Source organism: Trachurus japonicus, chromosome 8 (genome assembly GCF_045865225.1).
Source record: "Trachurus japonicus isolate A0001 chromosome 8, Traja_1.0".
Lineage (NCBI taxonomy): Eukaryota > Metazoa > Chordata > Actinopteri > Carangiformes > Carangidae > Trachurus > Trachurus japonicus.
Genome location: NC_140914.1, coordinates 32,140,228 through 32,160,948, shown reverse-complemented (window position 1 = coordinate 32,160,948; position 20,721 = coordinate 32,140,228). Strand labels below are relative to the sequence as shown.

The window sequence follows — 20,721 nt, the reverse complement described above, 5'->3', positions numbered from 1 at the left end:
CTGGTCACAAAAACAAAACAAATGTAGAGGTTTCTACAGTCCCGGTGCGTTCAGGGGCAAAGCATCCAGCTCACAGGACCTCTCTGCAGCAGGACACCAGCTGTCTTCCGTTTGTTGTCTCGGCTCTCACAATCTTTCGCCACTTGTTTTAAAACGTCGCAAACGTCGCACGGCGGTAATACGGTGCTCGTCGGGAAGGTGGAACAGCGGACTTTGTGCTCGCACGGTTTTCGCTGTGATTTGGGTTCAGTTCTCTGCGGATGAAGACGGATTTTGAGGAGCTACTGTCTGAGGTTTTCTGTGGATCGATCCTCTCCCTGTAGCCGCTGTGTCTGTGCTCCCTGTTCGAGTCCTGCTCAGTGATCTGCTGCTCGGTCTGACGACACTTCCGGGCCGCGGCCAGAGAGCCTCTCACCGCAGAGACACAACACACAAAATACACAAAATACCACATACACTGCTGTAAATGGAAAAGTAAATCCGCGTCAATAATCTGTTTAAAAAATGAACTAAACAAATATTTTAGTTCCTTAAATTTACTGGCAGATGGAAATGAAAAAATGAATGGTATGATGGAAATTGCAATACGATGTAATTTGTTTATTTGTGAAGAGTCCCAATAAGTACAATGCCTTCAACTTGTGTTATATCTTTTATCTTATTTATTTATTTATTTGTTTATTTTTAAAAATAGCTATTTACTTATTCAGTACCAAGCCTTGTAGATTTAATTTTCTATTTTTATTGTAAGAAAAGTAATGTCTTTGGAAAAAAAAAAGAGACACCAACACACACCACGACCAGAAACCAACACGTTAGTCTTTCTTTCTTTCTTTCTTTCTTAGATAGATAGAATGGTGCTATAAACTTTATTACAATTATTACAATAGGGTAGCCTATACCTTAATTCACATCAGGAAGGGAAACAGTCAAGGATGGTCTATTTTGATATTTCAAAATATATTTTTGAAAAGTATAACTGTATAACATTATATCAGCAGGGAGTTTTTTGTTTGTTTATTTTGCTAACATCTAAGTAAAATGTATTGCTGTAGACTATCTATGATAAAGTTAGATTAGATGAGAGGATGTATAACACTCATGTCTGTAAGGTAAATGTGAAGGTACAGCAGCTGACAGGCAGCAGCAAAAAAAAAAGTCCCAAACTGCAAAAAAATAAAAGTAACATTCAGTTGTCAGGCGTCCATACAGGCTACTATATGGATTCCATAAATTTAGTGAAGGTTCATGACCCATATCTTGCACATTTATGTATTGTCCATTGATTTATTCATACATTCAAACTGGCTCCTTTCGTGTCTGCTGAGAAATCCTCCAATCCTTCACTAAGGCTAAACTACTGTAGCCTTTGTTATAACTTCATTGGGACGATTTGATCCCAGATGTGAAATGTTTTTTGACTGATAATTATTCGGGCTTGCACTTTGTGATAGTTTAATTGCAACTCAACATGTATTTGCTTTTAAATAATGGATTAAATTCTCATAGTACTGCATATAGAAAAAAGATAGGCTAATAATCACAGCCGCCATCTTTACCCTCCCCACTCGTGTTGTTGTTCCCGTGACTTACTGCTAGGGGCCACTCTCCTCCAAGTGACTGTGTCTGGTGCTGCACAACAACAAAAGAGTGGTTTCTTTGTCCAGCTGGCCTCAGTCCATCCTCTTAGTACAGGTGACTGGCTCAACTTTGTAAAATAATAAAACACTGAATATAAACAGTCGCTAAATAGTGATAAGTGTAAAATAACATGGTAAAGTGAAGCTCCACCTGAAATTAACAAAAAAAAAAAAGATATATTTTTGAAATATATAAACCAGCTGAATTTGATTTGATGATATTGACAGAATAAAAGATGGAGCAAAAGGAGTGTTTTGGTGTTATTTTAGCACCGCTTGGCCCAGTCTGTTCTGAGCCTCTACAGCCCAGCAGGGGGCGGTACTGCGCCTGGAAGCTGCTTGGCAACCGCCATCAAACAACCAGGAAGAAGAAGAAGACACGGCTCAGTCTGTTTCCTTGTTCCTCAGGCTGTCAGTCACCTCCATGCTCCAGGTCTGTACCATAGGTCTGTAGGAGCAGTGCAACATGGACCTGACTGAGGAGGGAAAGCAGCTCTTACTGCGGAGGAAGAGACAAGACGGAGAGGAAGAGGAGGATGTCGGTGTGAAGAAGAACAGAAGAGAAGCCAGCCGGTAGGTTACTGTAAGCTGCTGATCAGAGAACAGAACTTACCCTGTTGAATTACCCTGAGCCACAAGGACTGGGCTGGTTGAGTGCATTGCGCTGTACTTTTTGTAGTCTACTGTAGCCTACTGTAGCCTACTGTAGCCTACTGTAGTCTACTGTAGCCTACTGCTGCCACTCTGATTTCATTCAGTCTGTATGTAATGTTAAACCACAGTGTGTGAGTGATGTTTCCTATAAAGTTACTTATAAAGTGATCTCATCATCACACATGCTCTGGAGTAATGGAGATATAAATAACCTTAGTAATTATGTGTATGTGCATCTATGAAAAGTTGATCAAAAGTAGGCTATACTGTAATAACATATCTCTACCTACTTGTATCTTTTCCTATTCATTTCTCAGTGTCTAACTTCCTTTCAGACCTTTGCACCTGACTCTATTGCTTGGGATCGGTTTATATTTATGTAACATATGCCTACAACAGCCTTCATACATACACACATATTTGTGTGGGTTTGCCATATCATGCCAGTTCCTAATATGTGAATATGTGTATATATTTGTTTGTGTGTGTGCACTTTTGCAACTTGTACATATTGAAATATTGCACAGGTGTTTTGCTATTCTCATAATGCATTTGATAATCAGGTTACATCTTTTAAAAAGGATTTGAGCTGTGTTATGGCAGAGTTGGATCACTGAGGAGTCAACCCCTACTGTTTGCATTGCGCATTAGATCCTAGTTTAGTTTAATCATCAATTCATTGCACACAGTAGACTACATCCCACATTTCCCCAAATGAAGCTTGATTGTTCTGTATACTTTCCCCTGCCTGGTTCTATATGTTTTTCTAACATCAGAGGTTATAATGAAAAAGCTCCCTGTTATAAATCACCAGGGTAATTCTGCCAAACATGTCAGTCCTTATCCACAGAAGACTTTATACAGTATTATTTTTTATAGAGCTGCATCAAGTAAACTGAAGTGATGAGTGAAAACAGCTTCTGTAAAAACTAGTGTTATCTGATTTCAAAGAGTGTACTAAATTCAAGCGGATTAGACATTTAAAGTGTACATTATCACAGATAAGCTGCAGAAAGACCTTTGTGCCTCATCCCTCAGGGATTATATTTTATTCTTTTTGTCCATATGGACCGGTTATTGCCGTGTTTTTCAACCTTGGGGGCGGGACCCCACATTGGGTCGCCTGAAATGTCTAGTAGGCCTAATTGATTAAAAAAAAAAAAAAAAAACTTACTGATAAATATATTTCATTTTATTTAATTATTATTATTCTTTAAAAATTTTGATTAAAAACACCACGCACAATCTTAAACAACTATTCTGTACTTTCACTTTTTCGAATATAAATCGAGTTCAAACAATGCTGCATATAAAAATACCATGGTGATCGTGGGGTCGCCAGTGATTTGTGATGTCAAAATGGGGTCACAAGCCAAAAAAGGATGGGAACCACTGGTTTATTGTGTCTGCAATACAGAGTGATTGATTGATTGATTGATTGATTGATTGATTGATTGATTGATTGATTGATTGATTGATTGATTGATTGATTGATTGATTGATTGATTGATTGATTGATATTTCATAAAGAAAGACTAGTAGACATGATGTTAAACAGTCCAGATAAAGGTTTCAGTCCTCAGGCGGCCTGCTGCTGTATGATTCGTCTTTTACCTCCACCAGGCTGGAGTCTTGTCTGGACCAGCCTATGGACTCCAGCAGCATCCATGAGGTCATCAGCTACTCACCTTCGCTGCTGCCAGGTGAGCATCGCTATATATACGTTAGGGTTAGGTTTATATATCTATGCCAGGTGAGGTGAAGACATCATCAGTACACTAGTTCCTCTGTAGGACCTGCTGTGACATCTTCCTCCTCTCCCCCAGCCAAACACTACGACCTCGACACCACCGAGCCAATAAGCTGCGGCCTTCAGACTCTGGACGAGCTGCTGTCATGGAAACGAAGCGAGGCGAACCCCTTCAACGTAGCAGCGGTCCCCCTGGCCCCTCGGGAACCTGCTCTGGCCAGTTCTCCACGTCGGACCTTGGTGTCTCATGACATGATGGGCGGTTACCTAGACGACAGGTACGGTGTGTTTACAGGAGGCGGTTTTCTGCTCATCATAAATTGAGATTTTCAAATTGCCACATTATGGGGACACCTGAACATATTCACATTTAACTACAGCACAGATTCTAAAACCACAGCCTAGAACAGCCTATAACAGCCTAGAACAGCCTATAACAGCCTATAACAGCCTATAACAGTCTATAACAGCCTAGAACAGCCTATAACAGTCTATAACAGCCTATAACAGCCTAGAACAGTCTATAACAGCCTAGAACAGTCTATAACAGTCTATAACAGCCTAGAACAGCCTATAACAGCCTAGAACAGCCTATAACAGCCTATAACAGCCTAGAACAGCCTAGAACAGCCTAGAACAGCCTATAACAGTCTATAACAGCCTATAACAGCCTATAACAGCCTAGAACAGCCTATAACAGCCTAGAACAGCCTATAACAGCCTAGAACAGCCTATAACAGCCTATAACAGCCTATAACAGCCTATAACAGTCTATAACAGCCTAGAACAGCCTAGAACAGCCTATAACAGTCTATAACAGCCTATAACAGTCTATAACAGCCTATAACAGTCTATAACAGCCTAGAACAGCCTAGAACAGCCTAGAACAGCCTATAACAGCCTAGAACAGCCTATAACAGCCTATAACAGCCTAGAACAGCCTATAACAGCCTATAACAGTCTATAACAGCCTATAACAGCCTAGAACAGCCTATAACAGCCTAGAACAGCCTATAACAGCCTATAACAGCCTATAACAGTCTATAACAGCCTATAACAGCCTAGAACAGCCTATAACAGCCTATAACAGCCTATAACAGTCTATAACAGTCTATAACAGCCTATAACAGCCTATAACAGCCTATAACAGCCTATAACAGCCTAGAACAGCCTATAACAGCCTATAACAGCCTATAACAGCCTATAACAGCCTAGAACAGCCTAGAACAGCCTAGAACAGCCTAGAACAGCCTAGAACAGCCTATAACAGTCTATAACAGCCTATAACAGCCTAGAACAGCCTAGAACAGCCTAGAACAGCCTAGAACAGCCTATAACAGCCTATAACAGTCTATAACAGCCTATAACAGTCTATAACAGCCTATAACAGCCTATAACAGCCTATAACAGCCTATAACAGTCTATAACAGCCTATAACAGTCTATAACAGCCTATAACAGCCTAGAACAGCCTATAACAGCCTATAACAGCCTATAACAGTCTATAACAGCCTATAACAGCCTAGAACAGCCTAGAACAGCCTATAACAGCCTATAACAGTCTATAACAGCCTATAACAGTCTATAACAGCCTATAACAGCCTACAACAGCCTATAACAGCCTATAACAGTCTATAACAGCCTATAACAGCCTATAACAGTCTATAACAGCCTATAACAGTCTATAACAGCCTATAACAGCCTACAACAGCCTATAACAGCCTAGAACAGCCTAGAACAGCCTAGAACAGCCTATAACAGCCTATAACAGTCTATAACAGCCTATAACAGCCTATAACAGCCTATAACAGCCTATAACAGCCTATAACAGTCTATAACAGCCTATAACAGCCTATAACAGTCTATAACAGCCTATAACAGCCTAGAACAGCCTAGAACAGCCTATAACAGTCTATAACAGCCTATAACAGTCTATAACAGCCTATAACAGCCTACAACAGCCTATAACAGCCTATAACAGCCTATAACAGCCTATAACAGCCTATAACAGCCTATAACAGTCTATAACAGCCTATAACAGCCTACAACAGCCTATAACAGCCTATAACAGCCTATAACAGCCTAGAACAGCCTATAACAGCCTAGAACAGCCTATAACAGTCTATAACAGCCTATAACAGCCTATAACAGCCTATAACAGCCTAGAACAGCCTAGAACAGCCTATAACAGCCTATAACAGCCTATAACAGTCTATAACAGCCTATAACAGTCTATAACAGCCTAGAACAGCCTAGAACAGCCTTCACTTCTTGGGAAGACTTTGCATTCGAAGCAGGAAACTGACTGCACTGATTTGTTCTCCGAAAGTGAATATAAATATAATCAAAATCAAGGCTATATATAGTAATATACAATAATTTTTGTTGCATCTGTATAGTAACAAAAAGAAAAGTGAAAGGATTTTAAGTACAAATTTCTCTATAAGACTTCAGTTCATTTCATTTTAAGAGAAAAAGCTTGGAATTTAAATTAATACACATTGGTCTTTTGGCCAATACAGAGATTAATTTTACATGAATTAAATAAAATAGGTGGCTTGAGTTTGCCTTTTTGTAGACTTCACATCAACACTCACAATCTCAACACATCTCAACCATTGATGCTCTAACGACTCCTTTTCTGGATTTTTCAATTCTGTTTTTCCTTTTCTTTTCATATTTAAGTGATGAGGAACTACATTTCCCATAATGCTCTTGGTGATGTAAACTGGCAGAATGGCACAATTAAAAGTACGCTGACTTACATATTATATTATATTAGCAGTTACTGTTTGTAATGTATATCCAGGAAACAGTGGATTAGTTGACCTAGTGAAGGAAAGCTAAACCTCTGCAGTCAGACGGCAGCAGGCTGATGGATATTTATCTGTAATGGACACGGGTAACGATGTGCTGGTAAAGTGTAAGTAGCAGTGCATCTAAAAATATGTGCGTCGTGTCTGCATGTTCAGATGGGAGGTCTGACTCAGAGAGGCCAGTAGCAGCAGTGTGTGAGCTGCACTGAGAGTGTGTCAACATCCCATCATCCATAAAGCAAAACACAACCTCCGATGAAGACTGTAACAGTAGCTTGTAGTTTAGGATGTCATAACCCCTAGGTGAAATTATTTAGGCACAAAATGAGTTTAATTTCGTCCTGATGGGGATTTCTGTTTTTCCATGTGTCATACAGTCCTGTCATGTTTCCCTCTGTTGTTAAAGGGATAGTTCAACATTTTGGCAAATTGGCCCTTTGCCATAATCCCCATAGTAGGAGTAGGTTCATTACCTTTAATTGTCGGTGCAAGCTATTTTTAGAACGGCGGAGCAGAGCTGTGAGCTGCTCACATCTACGCTACAGAGACTATTGGGATTTCTTGGTTTCCCTCATCAAACTCATCAAATACACAATCCAACAACTCCACAACGCTCTGGTGGACAAGTTGTGACCTGCACATTCACCACGCTATGAGATAATAACACAACGTTACCACACAGAGTTGTTTTAGAGGGAAATTCATGCAAAACCGCTGATGCACGTTGCCTTCAGGGACAGTTTTTCATCATCAGTCTCTGTATTTCCCTCTAAAACAACTCTGTGTGGTAACGTTGTGTTATTATCTCATAGCGTGGTGAATGTGCAGCTCACAACTTGTCCACCAGAGCGTTGTGGAGTTGTTGGATTGTGTATTTGATGAGTTTGATGAGGGAAACCAAGAAATCCCATAATGAGCCTCCGTAGCGTAGCTCTGAGCAGCTCGCGGCTCTGCTCCGCCGTTCTAAAAACAGCTTGCACCGACAATTAAAGGTAACGAACCTACTGCTATGACTATAGAGATTATGGCAATGGGCCAATTTGCCAAAATGTTGAACTATCCCTTTAAGGTTCATCCAGGGGACCAGTGCAGAAACACCGTATGCCTTCTACCACTGGCAGTACATTGATATTTTCAACTACTTCACACACCACCTGCTGACCATCCCCCCGGCCGTGTGGACCAACGCCGCTCATAAACACGGAGTCGTCATGATCGGTGAGCGACAGCCACAAAATAACACAAACAGCTTCCAGCGTGAAGATGTGAGAGGACGGTTGAGTCCTGTCTAGGGTTGCAAAAATCCGTGAATTTTCAAAGTTGGAAACTTTCCATGGGAATTTATGGGAATATATGGGAATAAACAGGAATAAATCAGAAAATTTAAGGTTAGCCCGTAACAGGGAACTTAAATATAGTAGGGGGAAATATATTGTAGCATAATCTTAGCTAAAACAACCAGATTTAATGCAAGTACATTTGAATATCTATGCTATTCCTCAATCACATGCACACAGCACACTGCTTACTTTTTTTATTATGTTTTTGTTGTTCAGTAAAAGAATTGATTGTTCATACAAGAATTAAAAGTTGATAAAGTTCTACTCACAAATAAATCAGTTGAAATGTGTTTTAATTGTATTATTTTACATGGATGTCTGCTTATGACAAAACAAAATATTTGCATTTATGTTTGGATATGATACAGTTTGTTTAAATTACCCCCAACTTCCAGTTAATTCCCATAAATCCCCATAATTCCCATAATTCCCATGGAAAGTTTCCAATTTGGAAACCCTAGCCCACAGGTGTAACCGTGTCCCGCTGTGCCTGTCCCCCTGTGCCTGTCCCCCTGTGCCTGTCCCCCTGTCCCTGTCCCCCTGTCCCCCTGTGCCTGTCCCCCTGTGCCTGTGCCTGTCCCTCTGTGCCTGTCCCCCTGTGCCTGTCCCCCTGTGCCTGTCCCCCTGTCCCTGTCCCCCTGTGCCTGTCCCCCTGTGCCTGTCCCCCTGTGCCTGTCCCCCTGTGCCTGTGCCTGTCCCCCTGTGCCTGTCCCCCTGTGCCTGTCCCCCTGTGCCTGTCCCCCTGTGCCTGTCCCCCTGTGCCCGTCCCCCTGTGCCCGTCCCCCTGTGCCAGTCCCCCTGTGCCTGTCCCCCTGTGCCCGTCCCCCTGTGCCTGTGCCTGTCCCCCTGTGCCTGTCCCCCTGTGTGCCTGTCCCCCTGTGCCTGTCCCCCTGTCCCTGTCCCGCTCTCCAGGGACGTTCATCACAGAGTGGACGGACGGCGCGGCCATGTGCGAGGCCTTCCTGAAGGACGAGGAGTCGTACCGCGCCGTGGCCGATAAACTGGTCCAGATCAGCCACTACTACGGCTTCGACGGCTGGCTGGTCAACGTGGAGAACGTCCTCAGTGTAAGTGGAAGAAGAAGATGCTGAGCTGACTAACACATGAGCTTCTTCACCCCACATCACATCACACAGACTACAGCCGTGTTTCTCAACCGGGGTAATCGGATCCCTAGTGGTACTTGCTAGGGGTAATTGCAAGTGCTACTTACAACAATAAAATACCCTTTTATTGACGGACCTTTACAGACATTTTTCATTTGACTAAAATAGTGACTGTTTACTTTTACATTTTCTGCAGATTTCACCCAAAAGTCAAATATCCCTAACTGTCTGTGAGTAGTGTATATTCAGTAATGTGATTAGCTCTGTTAGACAACTTTTTTTTCTCCAATGAAACCTTTAATAATGCTTAAAACACTTATAGCTAATACAAAAATGACCAGAGAGGAGGGGTGCATGTTGAGACTGGCAGCTGGCTTGTGGTAGATATACACTCACTCACCCTAGAAGAAGTTTTTTTTTATATACCAGGTAGTAAACATGTTTGTTTCTGCTGTAAAGTTGGATATTTTAACAGAGGAGTTAATGGGGACTGGGATACGTAGGGCCTACTCTAGTGGCCAGTAGAGGAACTGCACATCTTCTGTATTGGTTCCATTTTTTAGAGGTTGATGCTTGGCCTCCACCTCATGTTGTTGTGACTTAGACAATATAGACATTATGTTATTTTGAAGACATAGTATATGTCAAAAAAAATAATTCTATAATACAATTGTTTATTCTGTGACTATAGCACACATTTAGCCTCCTCTTCCTCCAGTGATAACAGGCTCAGAAATAATCGATAAATAGAATTAATATTGAACTTTTCTCTCATTTATTTCTCAGTGTTTATGATCTGAATGAGCTTATAACAACCCTGACACCTGTTACATCACCAGCTGAGGTTATCTGACAGACTGAGCAGTCTGAAGGTCCAGTCCAGCTCCTGTAGCAGCCTGTGTGACGTAGCGTGATAGAAACAGAGAGCGTGCTGTGCTCTGCCTACAGGACACCGCGGTGAAGAACACTCCTCTGTTCCTGCGCTACCTCTCGGACCAGATGCATGAGCGAGTCCCCAGCAGCCTGGTGCTGTGGTACGACAGCGTGACCCAGAACGGACAACTCAACTGGCAGAACGAGCTCAACCAGAACAACAGGTACAAGACCTTGTTACCGTAGGAACAGAACTCCAAGAACTCAGACGAATGGAGAAATGAGTAACAGACTAACCACACACATGTCCTCGTTCTCTCCATCTCAGGGTGTTTTTCGACGCCTGTGACGGGTTCTTCACCAACTACAACTGGACGGAGCAGAACCTGGAGGGGATGAAGGACTACAGCGGGGTCCAGGGCCGCGCGGCCGACGTCTACGTCGGCGTGGACGTGTTCGCCCGCGGCAAGGTGGTGGGAGGAATGTTGGAGACAAATAAGGTAGTCACCATGGATAATGTGTAGGCCTACCTTTTTTATGAATGACATTAACCACCGGGGCCCAGTTGTTCAAAAGGTGTCATTTGGATCACAATTATCCAGATTTACTTCTTACTTCTTACTTTTATCCCAGTTGTTCAAAGCAAAGTTGGATTAGATCAGTCTGATCCAGATACAAACTTTTCAAGATCACCAAATCTGGAGCTTATCACACTGAAGGCTACTAGGTCTGTAAACAACAGTAGCAGGTAGCACGGGCTCACTCAAAGTGTTTTTATTTGAAAATGAGGTGTCTGACAAGGTGCCAGACCTTGTCAGACCCACAAAATAATATACATTACTCAAATACATTGTGAATATTGTTTCAAATTCAAAATCAAAATTTCAAATTTCATTTAAATGTCCAATAGTTGGGGAAAAAACATTCAAAGTTTTTGGATCAAAGTTACCCCCCCCCGCCCTTTCTCCTGCTGTTAAACTGGCCAGTCCCCCCCCCCCCACCAGAGGCTGCCTTCATCAACTCTTGTTAACATTTCTATGTTTCTCACATTCTGTGTCATAAACTATAAACTGTTTTCTTGTCTGTAACAACATCTATTACACGTCTGTCCGTCCTGGGTGAGAGATCTCTCCTCTGTTTCTCACCCTGAGCTTTCTCCAATTGATCTAATCCACTGTCAGCTGTCAGATGACTGAGACTGTGCCTCTTGTCGTGTGTTTGCCTTCAGGCTCTGGAGCTCATCAGGAAGCACGGCTTCTCCACAGCCATCTTTGCTCCAGGCTGGGTGTACGAGACCCACGAGGATAAGACCCAGTTCCGCAAGAATCAGGACAGGTGAGATGTGTTTGGTGTTTCCACTGACTCTAACACAGCCATGTGGACCAGCTGCTGACAGACTGAACTCCCTGCAGGTTCTGGGCTCTTCTGTCAGACCACCTGTACATCCACCGGCTGGCCTCGCCCCTCCCCTTCATCTCCTCCTTCTGCCAGGGCTTTGGGAAGGCCACCTACCGGAGAGGGAAGGTACTGATCCAGGATCACATCTCCACCACTGCTCATCAGCACCTTATACGTTTGTTTTCTTCATTAGATATTCATAGTGAAAGTACTTTCTTAACTTCTTCTAACACTTCTAACTTCTAACTTCTATACAAAATGAATCATATTGTGATTATTAACAGATATTACAACAGGCCCCTTTGAACTTCTGTTGGACTTTTTCAGAATAAAAGCTCTCATTTCACCTTGAAGTGAAGGATGGCTGCAAAAACTAACGTTAAACACATTTATTTAAAGATAGTGGAGGTAATTGGGAGGGAAGATGTGGCTGCCATGAAAAAAAAGTTTGGAAACGTTATTTCAATCAATCATTTCTCATATTCCCAAATTCTGGAGCTACTGTGTGATGATTCTGGCTCTGTGGGGGAGAGCGTTGTCATCCTGGAGGATGGAGGTCCCAGATCACCACAGGCTCCAGAATTTTTTTGTGGGTGTGCTACCCACACGTTTAGCTGTGTTGACCATTCCACGAATGCAAAATCCTTACAAGTTGTACCTTGTTGGAAAGATGACTAATCAGGCTTTCCAACAATATGAAACATGAAAACAGAAATTGGTATTATTAAAGGGGAGAAATGGATGACTGAAATAATGTTTCTAAACTTTTTTGAGGAGTTTATGTGAGCTCCAGGCCTGCTGAGTCATGATTGTCTGTCATGCACTCTATCATTGGATAAAAGTATAATATAGGCTCCGTGGTGCTGCATACATATTTTTATAGTCAATAAATAATAAAAACATGCAAGGATTAATCAGAAAGTCAGTAGTAAATATAGTATATACATACATATATGCATAATCAGCTTCTCTACATGTATGGCAGCCATTGATTCCAGTGTCTCCTACACAACTCCAACACAAGCACCTCTGATCACCTGAACCAAATCATATTTAATGAGGAAGAAAGATTATAAATAAATAAAAAAAACATTGCTGCGATTAAAATTGGGATTATTCCACCAATTTTGATTTATAACTCTTCCTAAGTTTAAAAAGTAGTGTTGTGTTGTTTTAAAATGAATATGAACTTGTTTTCTTTGCATTATACAAGGTCTGAAAACACCAAAAACCTGACCTGTTGCCATTTTCTGCAAATAAATGCTCTAAATGACAATATTTATATTTCCAATTTGGGAGACATTTTGTCAGTAGGTTATAGAATGAAACAAAAGTGTTCATTTTACTCAAACACATAGCTATGAATAGTAAAACCAGAGGAACTGATCATTTTGAAGTGGTGTCTTCATTTCCAGAGCTGTATACTGTGTATAAATGAAGTGTTATTGGCTGTCCTGTCTAAGTGTTGTGGTTGGATGTGTTTGCAGCAGGAGTTGAGGAGGAGCTGGTTCAACCTGTCTGCCCAGGAGGTCCAGCCTCTCTACTACCACACCCAGCTGGGGGTCCAGGGGGGCCAGGGGGAGCAGGGGGTCCAGGGGGAGCAGGGGGGCCAGGGGGGCCAGGGGGTCCAGGGGGTCCAGGGGGATCAGGGCTGGCTGAAGACCCGGGGCTGCCCCGAGGACGCCTGGACCGGCTGCTGCTCGCTGCTGCTGGAGGGCCTCATCCCCGCCGCTCACACAGCTCCACTTTGTGCCAAGTGTGTGTTTGATGTGTGTGTTTTCTGTCCCATCCTTTCACCTCCCTCAAACACACACAAGTCTCACACCATGTTGTGTGTGTGTGTGTGTGTGTGTGTGTGTCAGGATCTTCTCGCTCCACGTGACCCTGCCGTCCAAGACGCTGGTGAGCTTCATCTGTAAACCTTCTGCTGGGATCACCGTCTCCCTGGAGCTGAAGACCACTGATGTTTACACGCCAACAGATGATGTCACACGTACGTTTCTCACTCTCTATCCATTATCCAATGGCTGCTTAAAGGGATAGTTCAACATTTAAGCAAATTCGCCTATTGCCATAACCTCTATAGTCATAACAGTAGGTTCATCACCTTTAATTATCGGTGCATGTTGTTTTGAGATCAGCGGGGCAGAGACGCGAGCTGCTGACAGGTCCCCTGTCCCTCATCAAACTCATCATGAAATAATCATGTATAATTATGTAACATTACAACTAGGGCTGGGCAACGATTATAATTTTTAATTGCGATTAATCGCATGATTTTCCTGAGTAATCACGATTAATCGCATTGTATACGCAAAATCCAATAATGAATTCAAAAGTCGTGTAAAGTGCACTTTTATTTCAATGTTCTGCTGCCATATGAACGAAAGTGCCATAACATTTGTTGTTAAAATAAAATAATAATAAAATAAAACAAAACTCGTCAGTCCAGTCACTTTGCCACCTTTTGATTCAGGACATGTCATTAATTATCTGCAGGGCCGTTGTATAGGGGAGAAAGGTGATGATAACTCTAGGGGCCCAGCGCCCAGTGGGGCCCACAAAAAACCCCAGTAGTCTAATCTTTGTATGACTGATTTATTCTGCATAAGACCCTGACTAATACTCATAGTAATGCTGCATTAGCATCAAAACAAAGTAGGCTAAATAAAAAATGATAATACATACGTAGTGGAAAGGTCAGGGGCCCACTTTAGTATTCTTTCAGGGGCCCCAGAATTCCTAGCAACGGCCCTGCTCCACTAACTTGCATATTTCACTCAGTGGACCGGTGGATCAGCTGGTGTGCAGTGCGCGCTGTATAGCCTACTGCATGATCCCTCTTTTCTCTCTCTCTCTCTCCATCGCGCTGTACGTCTTCACAAACCATATGTGGCAAGGCGAAGAGGGCTTCGAACCCCAGACTCCCGGGTAAGAGTCATGCGGTTTACCCGGCCGGCGACTCTGACTCCTACACCGCAGCAGCCAGCAACAGACTTTTACAAAATAAAAGCATGTGAGCAACATGCGTTAATGCGCAATAAAATTAATGTCGGCGTTAATATAGTTTAATGAGTTAACGCAATAATAACGCGTTAACTTGCCCAGCCCTAATTACAACACATGAAGCAAATAGTCGGAACTACTTGCCCTTTTGAAATCACTCCGCTCAGCAGCCATGTGTGGAATGTAGTTCCGGCTATGCATTTGCCTTGAAAATACAGAATGATTGCATCTGGTAATGTTACATGATTATTTCATGGCATGATGAATGTGCGTTTTGAAATTGATGGATTGTGTATTTGATGAGTTTGATGAGAGCCGGGGACCTGCACCATTCACCTCCATTGTGTTGGCTGAGCAGCTCACGCCTCTGCCCCGCCGATCTCAAAACAACATGCACCGATAATTAAAGGTGATGAACCTACTGCTATGACTATAGGGATTATGGCAATAGGCGAATTTGCCAAAATGTTGAACTATCCCTTTAAAGTCTGCAGGGTGGTCATGAGGGAGGAAGTTATGGGGAATCAGTCCACTGCTCAGCTCTGCACTGAAATAAGGTTGTGAAATAGCAAAACATCATAAAATAAACATGTGGTGTTCAGTGTTAACACTGTGGTGAGGCACATAGAATAAATCAGTGTAACCAACAGGCCTAAAATTAAAGTGGAGCACAAATATAGACGTGACTGTGGGGTCAGTGGTTTGAGCCGGAGTTTTCCAGTCTGCATGTTGACGTGTCCTCACATCAGATCTCTGAGTGGCCTCCAATACTAGAAAAACACATAGTCCTGTTTAACTTTCTTTAATTTCTTCCAGGCCTATTTCACGGTGCGGCCTATATTTATTTATTCATTTAGGGTTTTTTTTTCCTTTTACAAAGCATTTTATAAAATAACACCTGAACATGAGGTGTTTTCTATCATCATAATAATACAAACCAAAACCAACCAGCCAATCAAACCAAAAGAAGGGTGTATAAATATAAATAAATATACCTTTTTCATTGCTTCCAAATGTCTTGATTTTAGATCGCTGAAGCCTCACTGAAAAAGTGATTCTTTCCATCACAAATATATTGTAAATGACATCATACCAGACCATTGGTCAACAGATGGGATGTCTGGCTGAAGACATTTCTTTGTGACTGATTTTCTAGCAGATAAACTCAGTACTCCAAATTAATAATTAGTTGTCACACTTATTGCAGTTGAGCGTACAGGCACAAATCAATCAATCATTTATTTGTCATTGTCATAAATAACAAAGAAATTCCGTTGGAGCATACAACCTTACATAGTGCAAAATGTGCAGTGGTGCAGAATCCCACGGGCATGACATGTACATGAAAAAAAAAAAGTTTGTCCCAGTTAAATGTGATGTCAGTTCCAAGTCTAGTCACTAGTTCTGAATCTTACACCAGAAAATATGTATTTTTGGACAGGGTTGTGGTCTATGTTTAATTCACACAGACCTTATCATATCGGGTCTTCGATTCAAATCCCCGCTGGGTATCGCTGAGCAAGGCCAAACCAACCAAAAAAACCCAGAATATATACAGTGGGGAAATGAAGTATTTGCTCCTCTTCTCTGCTGAATTTGTTGGCTTGCTTTCCCACAAAGACATTGACGGGACATAGTTTTTATGGCAAGTTTATTTTAACAGAGAGAGACAGAATATCAATAAAACATCCAGAAATAATATCATTATATAAAGGTTAGAAATTCATTTACATTATCAGGTGAAATAAGGACAAAAATCAGCAGGGGATTAAAAACTTATTTTCCCCACTGTATTTGATCCCAGAACTGTATTTTGTGGTTCCTGTGATTGAAACACCTTGAAAGGTTTCTAGGGAAAGTTCCTGGGGTGGAAATGTACCTTTTTATTGTGACAGGGCAGAGTAGCCTCGCCTCTCGTCAGCCTGGTTTCCGTTCAGTCTGAGCTTTGTCTGGATTCTAGTTGTATAAATCCCAACAGCCTCAGTGTTCACTAACGTTGTGTGTCTGACTGTGTGTAGTTTCCAGTGTGAGTCCTGACGTGTTGGACGACCGGCACGAGCTGGTGAGACAGTACTTTACACTGTGTGGAGGCATGAACCCCGGCGGCTGGACCGTCAGGTAAGACACAGTCACAACCATAGACATAGAAACGTAGATGCAGCTCCATTCTGCTGAACAGCGCCACCATGCGTCTGCTGGCCGCCATGTTGTGCAGGACTGACGTTCTAAACGTTGTAACCACGGTTGTAACCCCAGATTCTGATTAAATCTACTCACAGGCGTCATTTACGCTGGAGACGTCAGGAACGATTTGGTCCCCACCATCAAATTAACTACATGATCCTAGAAGCAGCTGAAACACTGAGCACGGAGCAGAGCTTCCTGTACGCCGCAGCCAACCTGCAACAATCTAGCTTCAATGAAGTAGTTCACTTCTCAGACTCTTTCTGTCGTCTCCCGCTTTGGACAAAGAGGGATTTCAAGACGCACCACGGTGATATGCTTAATGTCTGGGTGCAACAAAGTCCCTGTTAACAAAATCAACATCTAATCTGTCCCTTCAAATTAAAGTTAGTGACTGTTTGGAGCAGCAGCTGACAGTGACAGTTTCCTCATCACTAAACCTGAGCCACCAGATCCACTCACGTCGTGACGACTGGACAAAGTCTCTTATTGTAGCTATATTCTGTGTTTTTCCTCTTTAACCGTCTCGTTTCAGTTTTTGCCGGTCAGCCTGCATCTGGTGCATCTGCTGTTTCTCTCGCACTCACTCGCTCACTCTTGATCTGCATATAAATGAATATTATATAAAAAAATAAAAAGGAAAACACACAGACGCGCAAATTGGAATGACCTACTGTAGTGTAGTCTAACAATTCAGTGACCTAGAGCTGTAGACCTGTAGATATCCCCAAAGAAATTTAAATCAAACGCAACTGGACCTGGTTATTCTGTCTAGGAAGACGTTTCACCTCTAAGAGGCTTCATCAGTTCATGTAGCAACTGATGAAGCCTCTTGGACCTGGACAAATGAGAATATTAAAGAAAAGATAAGTATTTACAAAAAAGAAGAAGGAGAAAGAGAAAAAGAAGGGAAAAAAGAAAAAGATAGATAGATGAGTGGTGCTTACCGTTATTTTGTTTGTTTGTTTGTTTTTTGTCATTACTATGTTTCATTATCTTTAATATTTTGAAACAGAGAATAATATTGGTGTTGAAGCAAGCCAATGCAATTTGTAACAACAGAGAGGGGCAGGTACTATAAGTTTTTTCTTCATCCTGCTCCTTTTCATTCATGATGAAAATGTGTACACAATGTATATGTGCAACTATGTGAGAACCATGAATGAAATAAATCAAAATGAAATGAGAATATTCCCAGGCTTAGACGTTCTGTGTCCTGCACAATATGGCGGCTCCGCTGACGTATCGCCAGATATAGAACGCGGCATCTACATTTCTATATCTATGGTCACAACAGCCTGTCACCATGGAGACGGGCCTGGTCTGGATTACATTAGTTATAAAGCTGCAACATAAAAACGTTGACATAGCTGACTTGTATTTTGTAAGTGACTGTCTGCTGGTCTGGTCCCTGTGTGCAGGTGTTCACAGCTGGAGCTGGGTGGCAGCGCTCTCAGAGAAGTGTGTGTGAGGATCCAGCGGAGTGGAGCTGCTCAGGACACACCGTTCAGCTGCAGGGTGGGGGAGATCATGGTGAGTCACAGGGTCTCACTCTGTTCATTCTGTTCATTAGAAGAGACGCAGCTCTAATCTGTCCATGTCGACTGAACAACTGATCCAAATATGATTAAAATCACAAACAAATCCAAACAGAGGCCGACATAGTGAAACTGATAGATAAGGTGCACCGGTGTAATAAACAAGCAGCTGCTCCCCACAGAGGAGGGATACCATACCAGAATAGAAGAAACATCATCCAGATCCAGCTGGTCGTTGGGTAAAGAGAAGACGAGCAGCACAATGGAATTTCTAAACACAAACTACTACTACTACTAATCAGGCTGCATCATACTAGAGAGAAGAGATCACAGATAAACAAAATGTAAAACCAACAGTCACAAGGTGAAATACATGTTTAGAGACCATGGAACTGAAATAGCGTGACTTAGAGAAATAAAACATCACAACCACTGTAAAAACACACCTGGTTATAAATATGGCAAAATGGTAAACATGACAAATCATAGGGCGGGGGGGTAGAAATAAATAAATGAGCCCTAACTTGTACAACTGTATAGAAAATAATAAATAAATACATGAAGGAATACATATTGTGAAAAAATAAAATACATAAATGACCATTCCCTCTGACAAAATGATTGCACATCATCAAAAATCCTGAATGGGCTGTGGTGTGGCAGTGAAGCTCTGGAAAGGGATAGTTCAACATTTTGGCAAATTGGCCCATTGCCATAATCCCTACAGTATAGTTTTAGGTATTAGAAATTAGTTGTGTTGCCACATTTCATCATTGACATCACAACTCTCATTTCACTAAATCAATGTGCTAAAGTTTAAAGGGATAGTTCAACATTTTGCCATAATCCCTATAGTTTTAAGGAGTAGGTTCGTTACCTGTAATTGTAGGTGCAAGCTGTTTTTAGAACGGCGGAGCAGAGCCGCAAGCTGCTCAGAGCTCAGAACCGATTTCTTGGATCCCTCATCAAACTCATCAAATACACAATCCAACAACTCCAAAATGCTCTTTTGGACAAGTAGTGACCTGTACATTCACCACGCTATGAGATAATAAGTTAACACTAGGAGACAGAGTTGTTTTCAAGGTAAATTCATGCAAAACAGCTGATGCGCGTTCCCGTAGGGGGCAGTTTTTGGGGCAAGCAGTCTCTGCATTTACCTCTAAAACAACTCTGTCTGGTAACGTTCAGTTACTTAATTAATCCTACTTCCATTTGATCTTTTACTCAGTGTTTGTATTTCTTGTGCCACTTTGATCTGCAAATACTAAAGCTCGATGTCCCTACAGTCCCTGACAGCTGCTCTGTCCGTGTGCCTCTGTCTCTCTGCTAGTTCCTGGACGTGGCCAGTCTCCAGGACCCCTCTGAGCCCCTCCTGGGGTTGTGTATCTACGACGTGGTGTGGCTGCGTGGTGCCGGCACCTCGCCCGACTCCACCACGCCCTGCCTGCGCCTCAACGCCACCCTGCGCTGGGACTACCGCACCCAGCTGGTCCGCCACTTCAGGGTGTACTGGCGGCGGCTGAGAGGCCCCGACCCCCGGATCCCCCCGAGTCCACGCATCCCGGTGGGCCGGGCCTATTGCAACCTGTTCAGGGTGACGGAGCTGTCGGTGGCCGAGCCCCCCGGCCTGCTGGAGCTGCTGGTGGAGCCGGTGATGAAGAACGGCTTCTCGGTCCCAGAGAGCCACTGGGGGAGGAGGAGCCTCAGCTACACAGAGGACGGCTAGTCCCACAGTGATGATGTCATCAGGCTGCTGCTGCTGCTCTCTCTAGATGCTGCAGACTATAATGATATAAACCTCAACATGTCAGATGAACTCTAGCCTGGCTCCATCTAGAGCTTTTTACTGGCTGGTCTGGGGAGTGCCATCCCAGTTTGTTTCTATGACAACAGCACCTTGACCACAAATCACCAAAAGCCATTGTATCGTCCATAGGGTTGCAAAGGGACGGAAAATTCCCAGTAAATTTCCAGAAACTTTCTATAGGAAGTTAAGCTGGGGAATTTTGGAAATATTAGAAATTGGAAACTTTCCATGGGAATTATGGGAATTGTTGGAATTTATGGGAATTAAAGGGACAACGAGGAGTTTCTATTTGGTTATAAAAAAGTGTCACGTTAATGTGGATGAATCTACGTTACCACTTGTTAATGGTCCATTTTAGATAAATCTATGGTTTTGTCTCTATGGTTATTTTGTTATTATTAGTGGTGGTGGAAATGCTGGGCGAGCCGACCAGTGTTTCTTTACTTTCGGTTTCGTGGCGAGTCATGAGAATAACGCCGCCGAATCTCCGTTTATGGTGGGAACTACGACGGTATGTGATCGTCTTCCAACCTCTGACTTTAATTCTTGATGAATGAAAACATGAGTCTGTCTTGCACCGGTCAAAGAATTTCACGGTGCGGAGGCT

At 42.6% G+C, this 20,721-nt stretch overlaps 1 protein-coding gene across 1 annotated transcript; it reads left to right on the top strand.

The window, feature by feature from the left end:
* Nucleotides 1–2,038: 2,038 nt before the first annotated feature.
* On the top strand, nucleotides 2,039–20,237 carry engase (endo-beta-N-acetylglucosaminidase). The gene is made up of 15 exons (XM_085785210.1): nucleotides 2,039–2,213; nucleotides 3,918–3,997; nucleotides 4,121–4,322; nucleotides 7,929–8,077; nucleotides 9,112–9,266; nucleotides 10,254–10,402; nucleotides 10,507–10,678; nucleotides 11,407–11,513; nucleotides 11,591–11,702; nucleotides 13,064–13,138; nucleotides 13,217–13,332; nucleotides 13,439–13,569; nucleotides 16,601–16,700; nucleotides 18,188–18,299; nucleotides 19,638–20,237. Exons 1-15 carry the CDS (start codon nucleotides 2,107–2,109, stop codon nucleotides 20,031–20,033), a joined length of 2,163 nt encoding a protein of 720 aa, XP_085641336.1. The 5' UTR covers nucleotides 2,039–2,106; the 3' UTR covers nucleotides 20,034–20,237.
* Nucleotides 20,238–20,721: the final 484 nt, after the last annotated feature.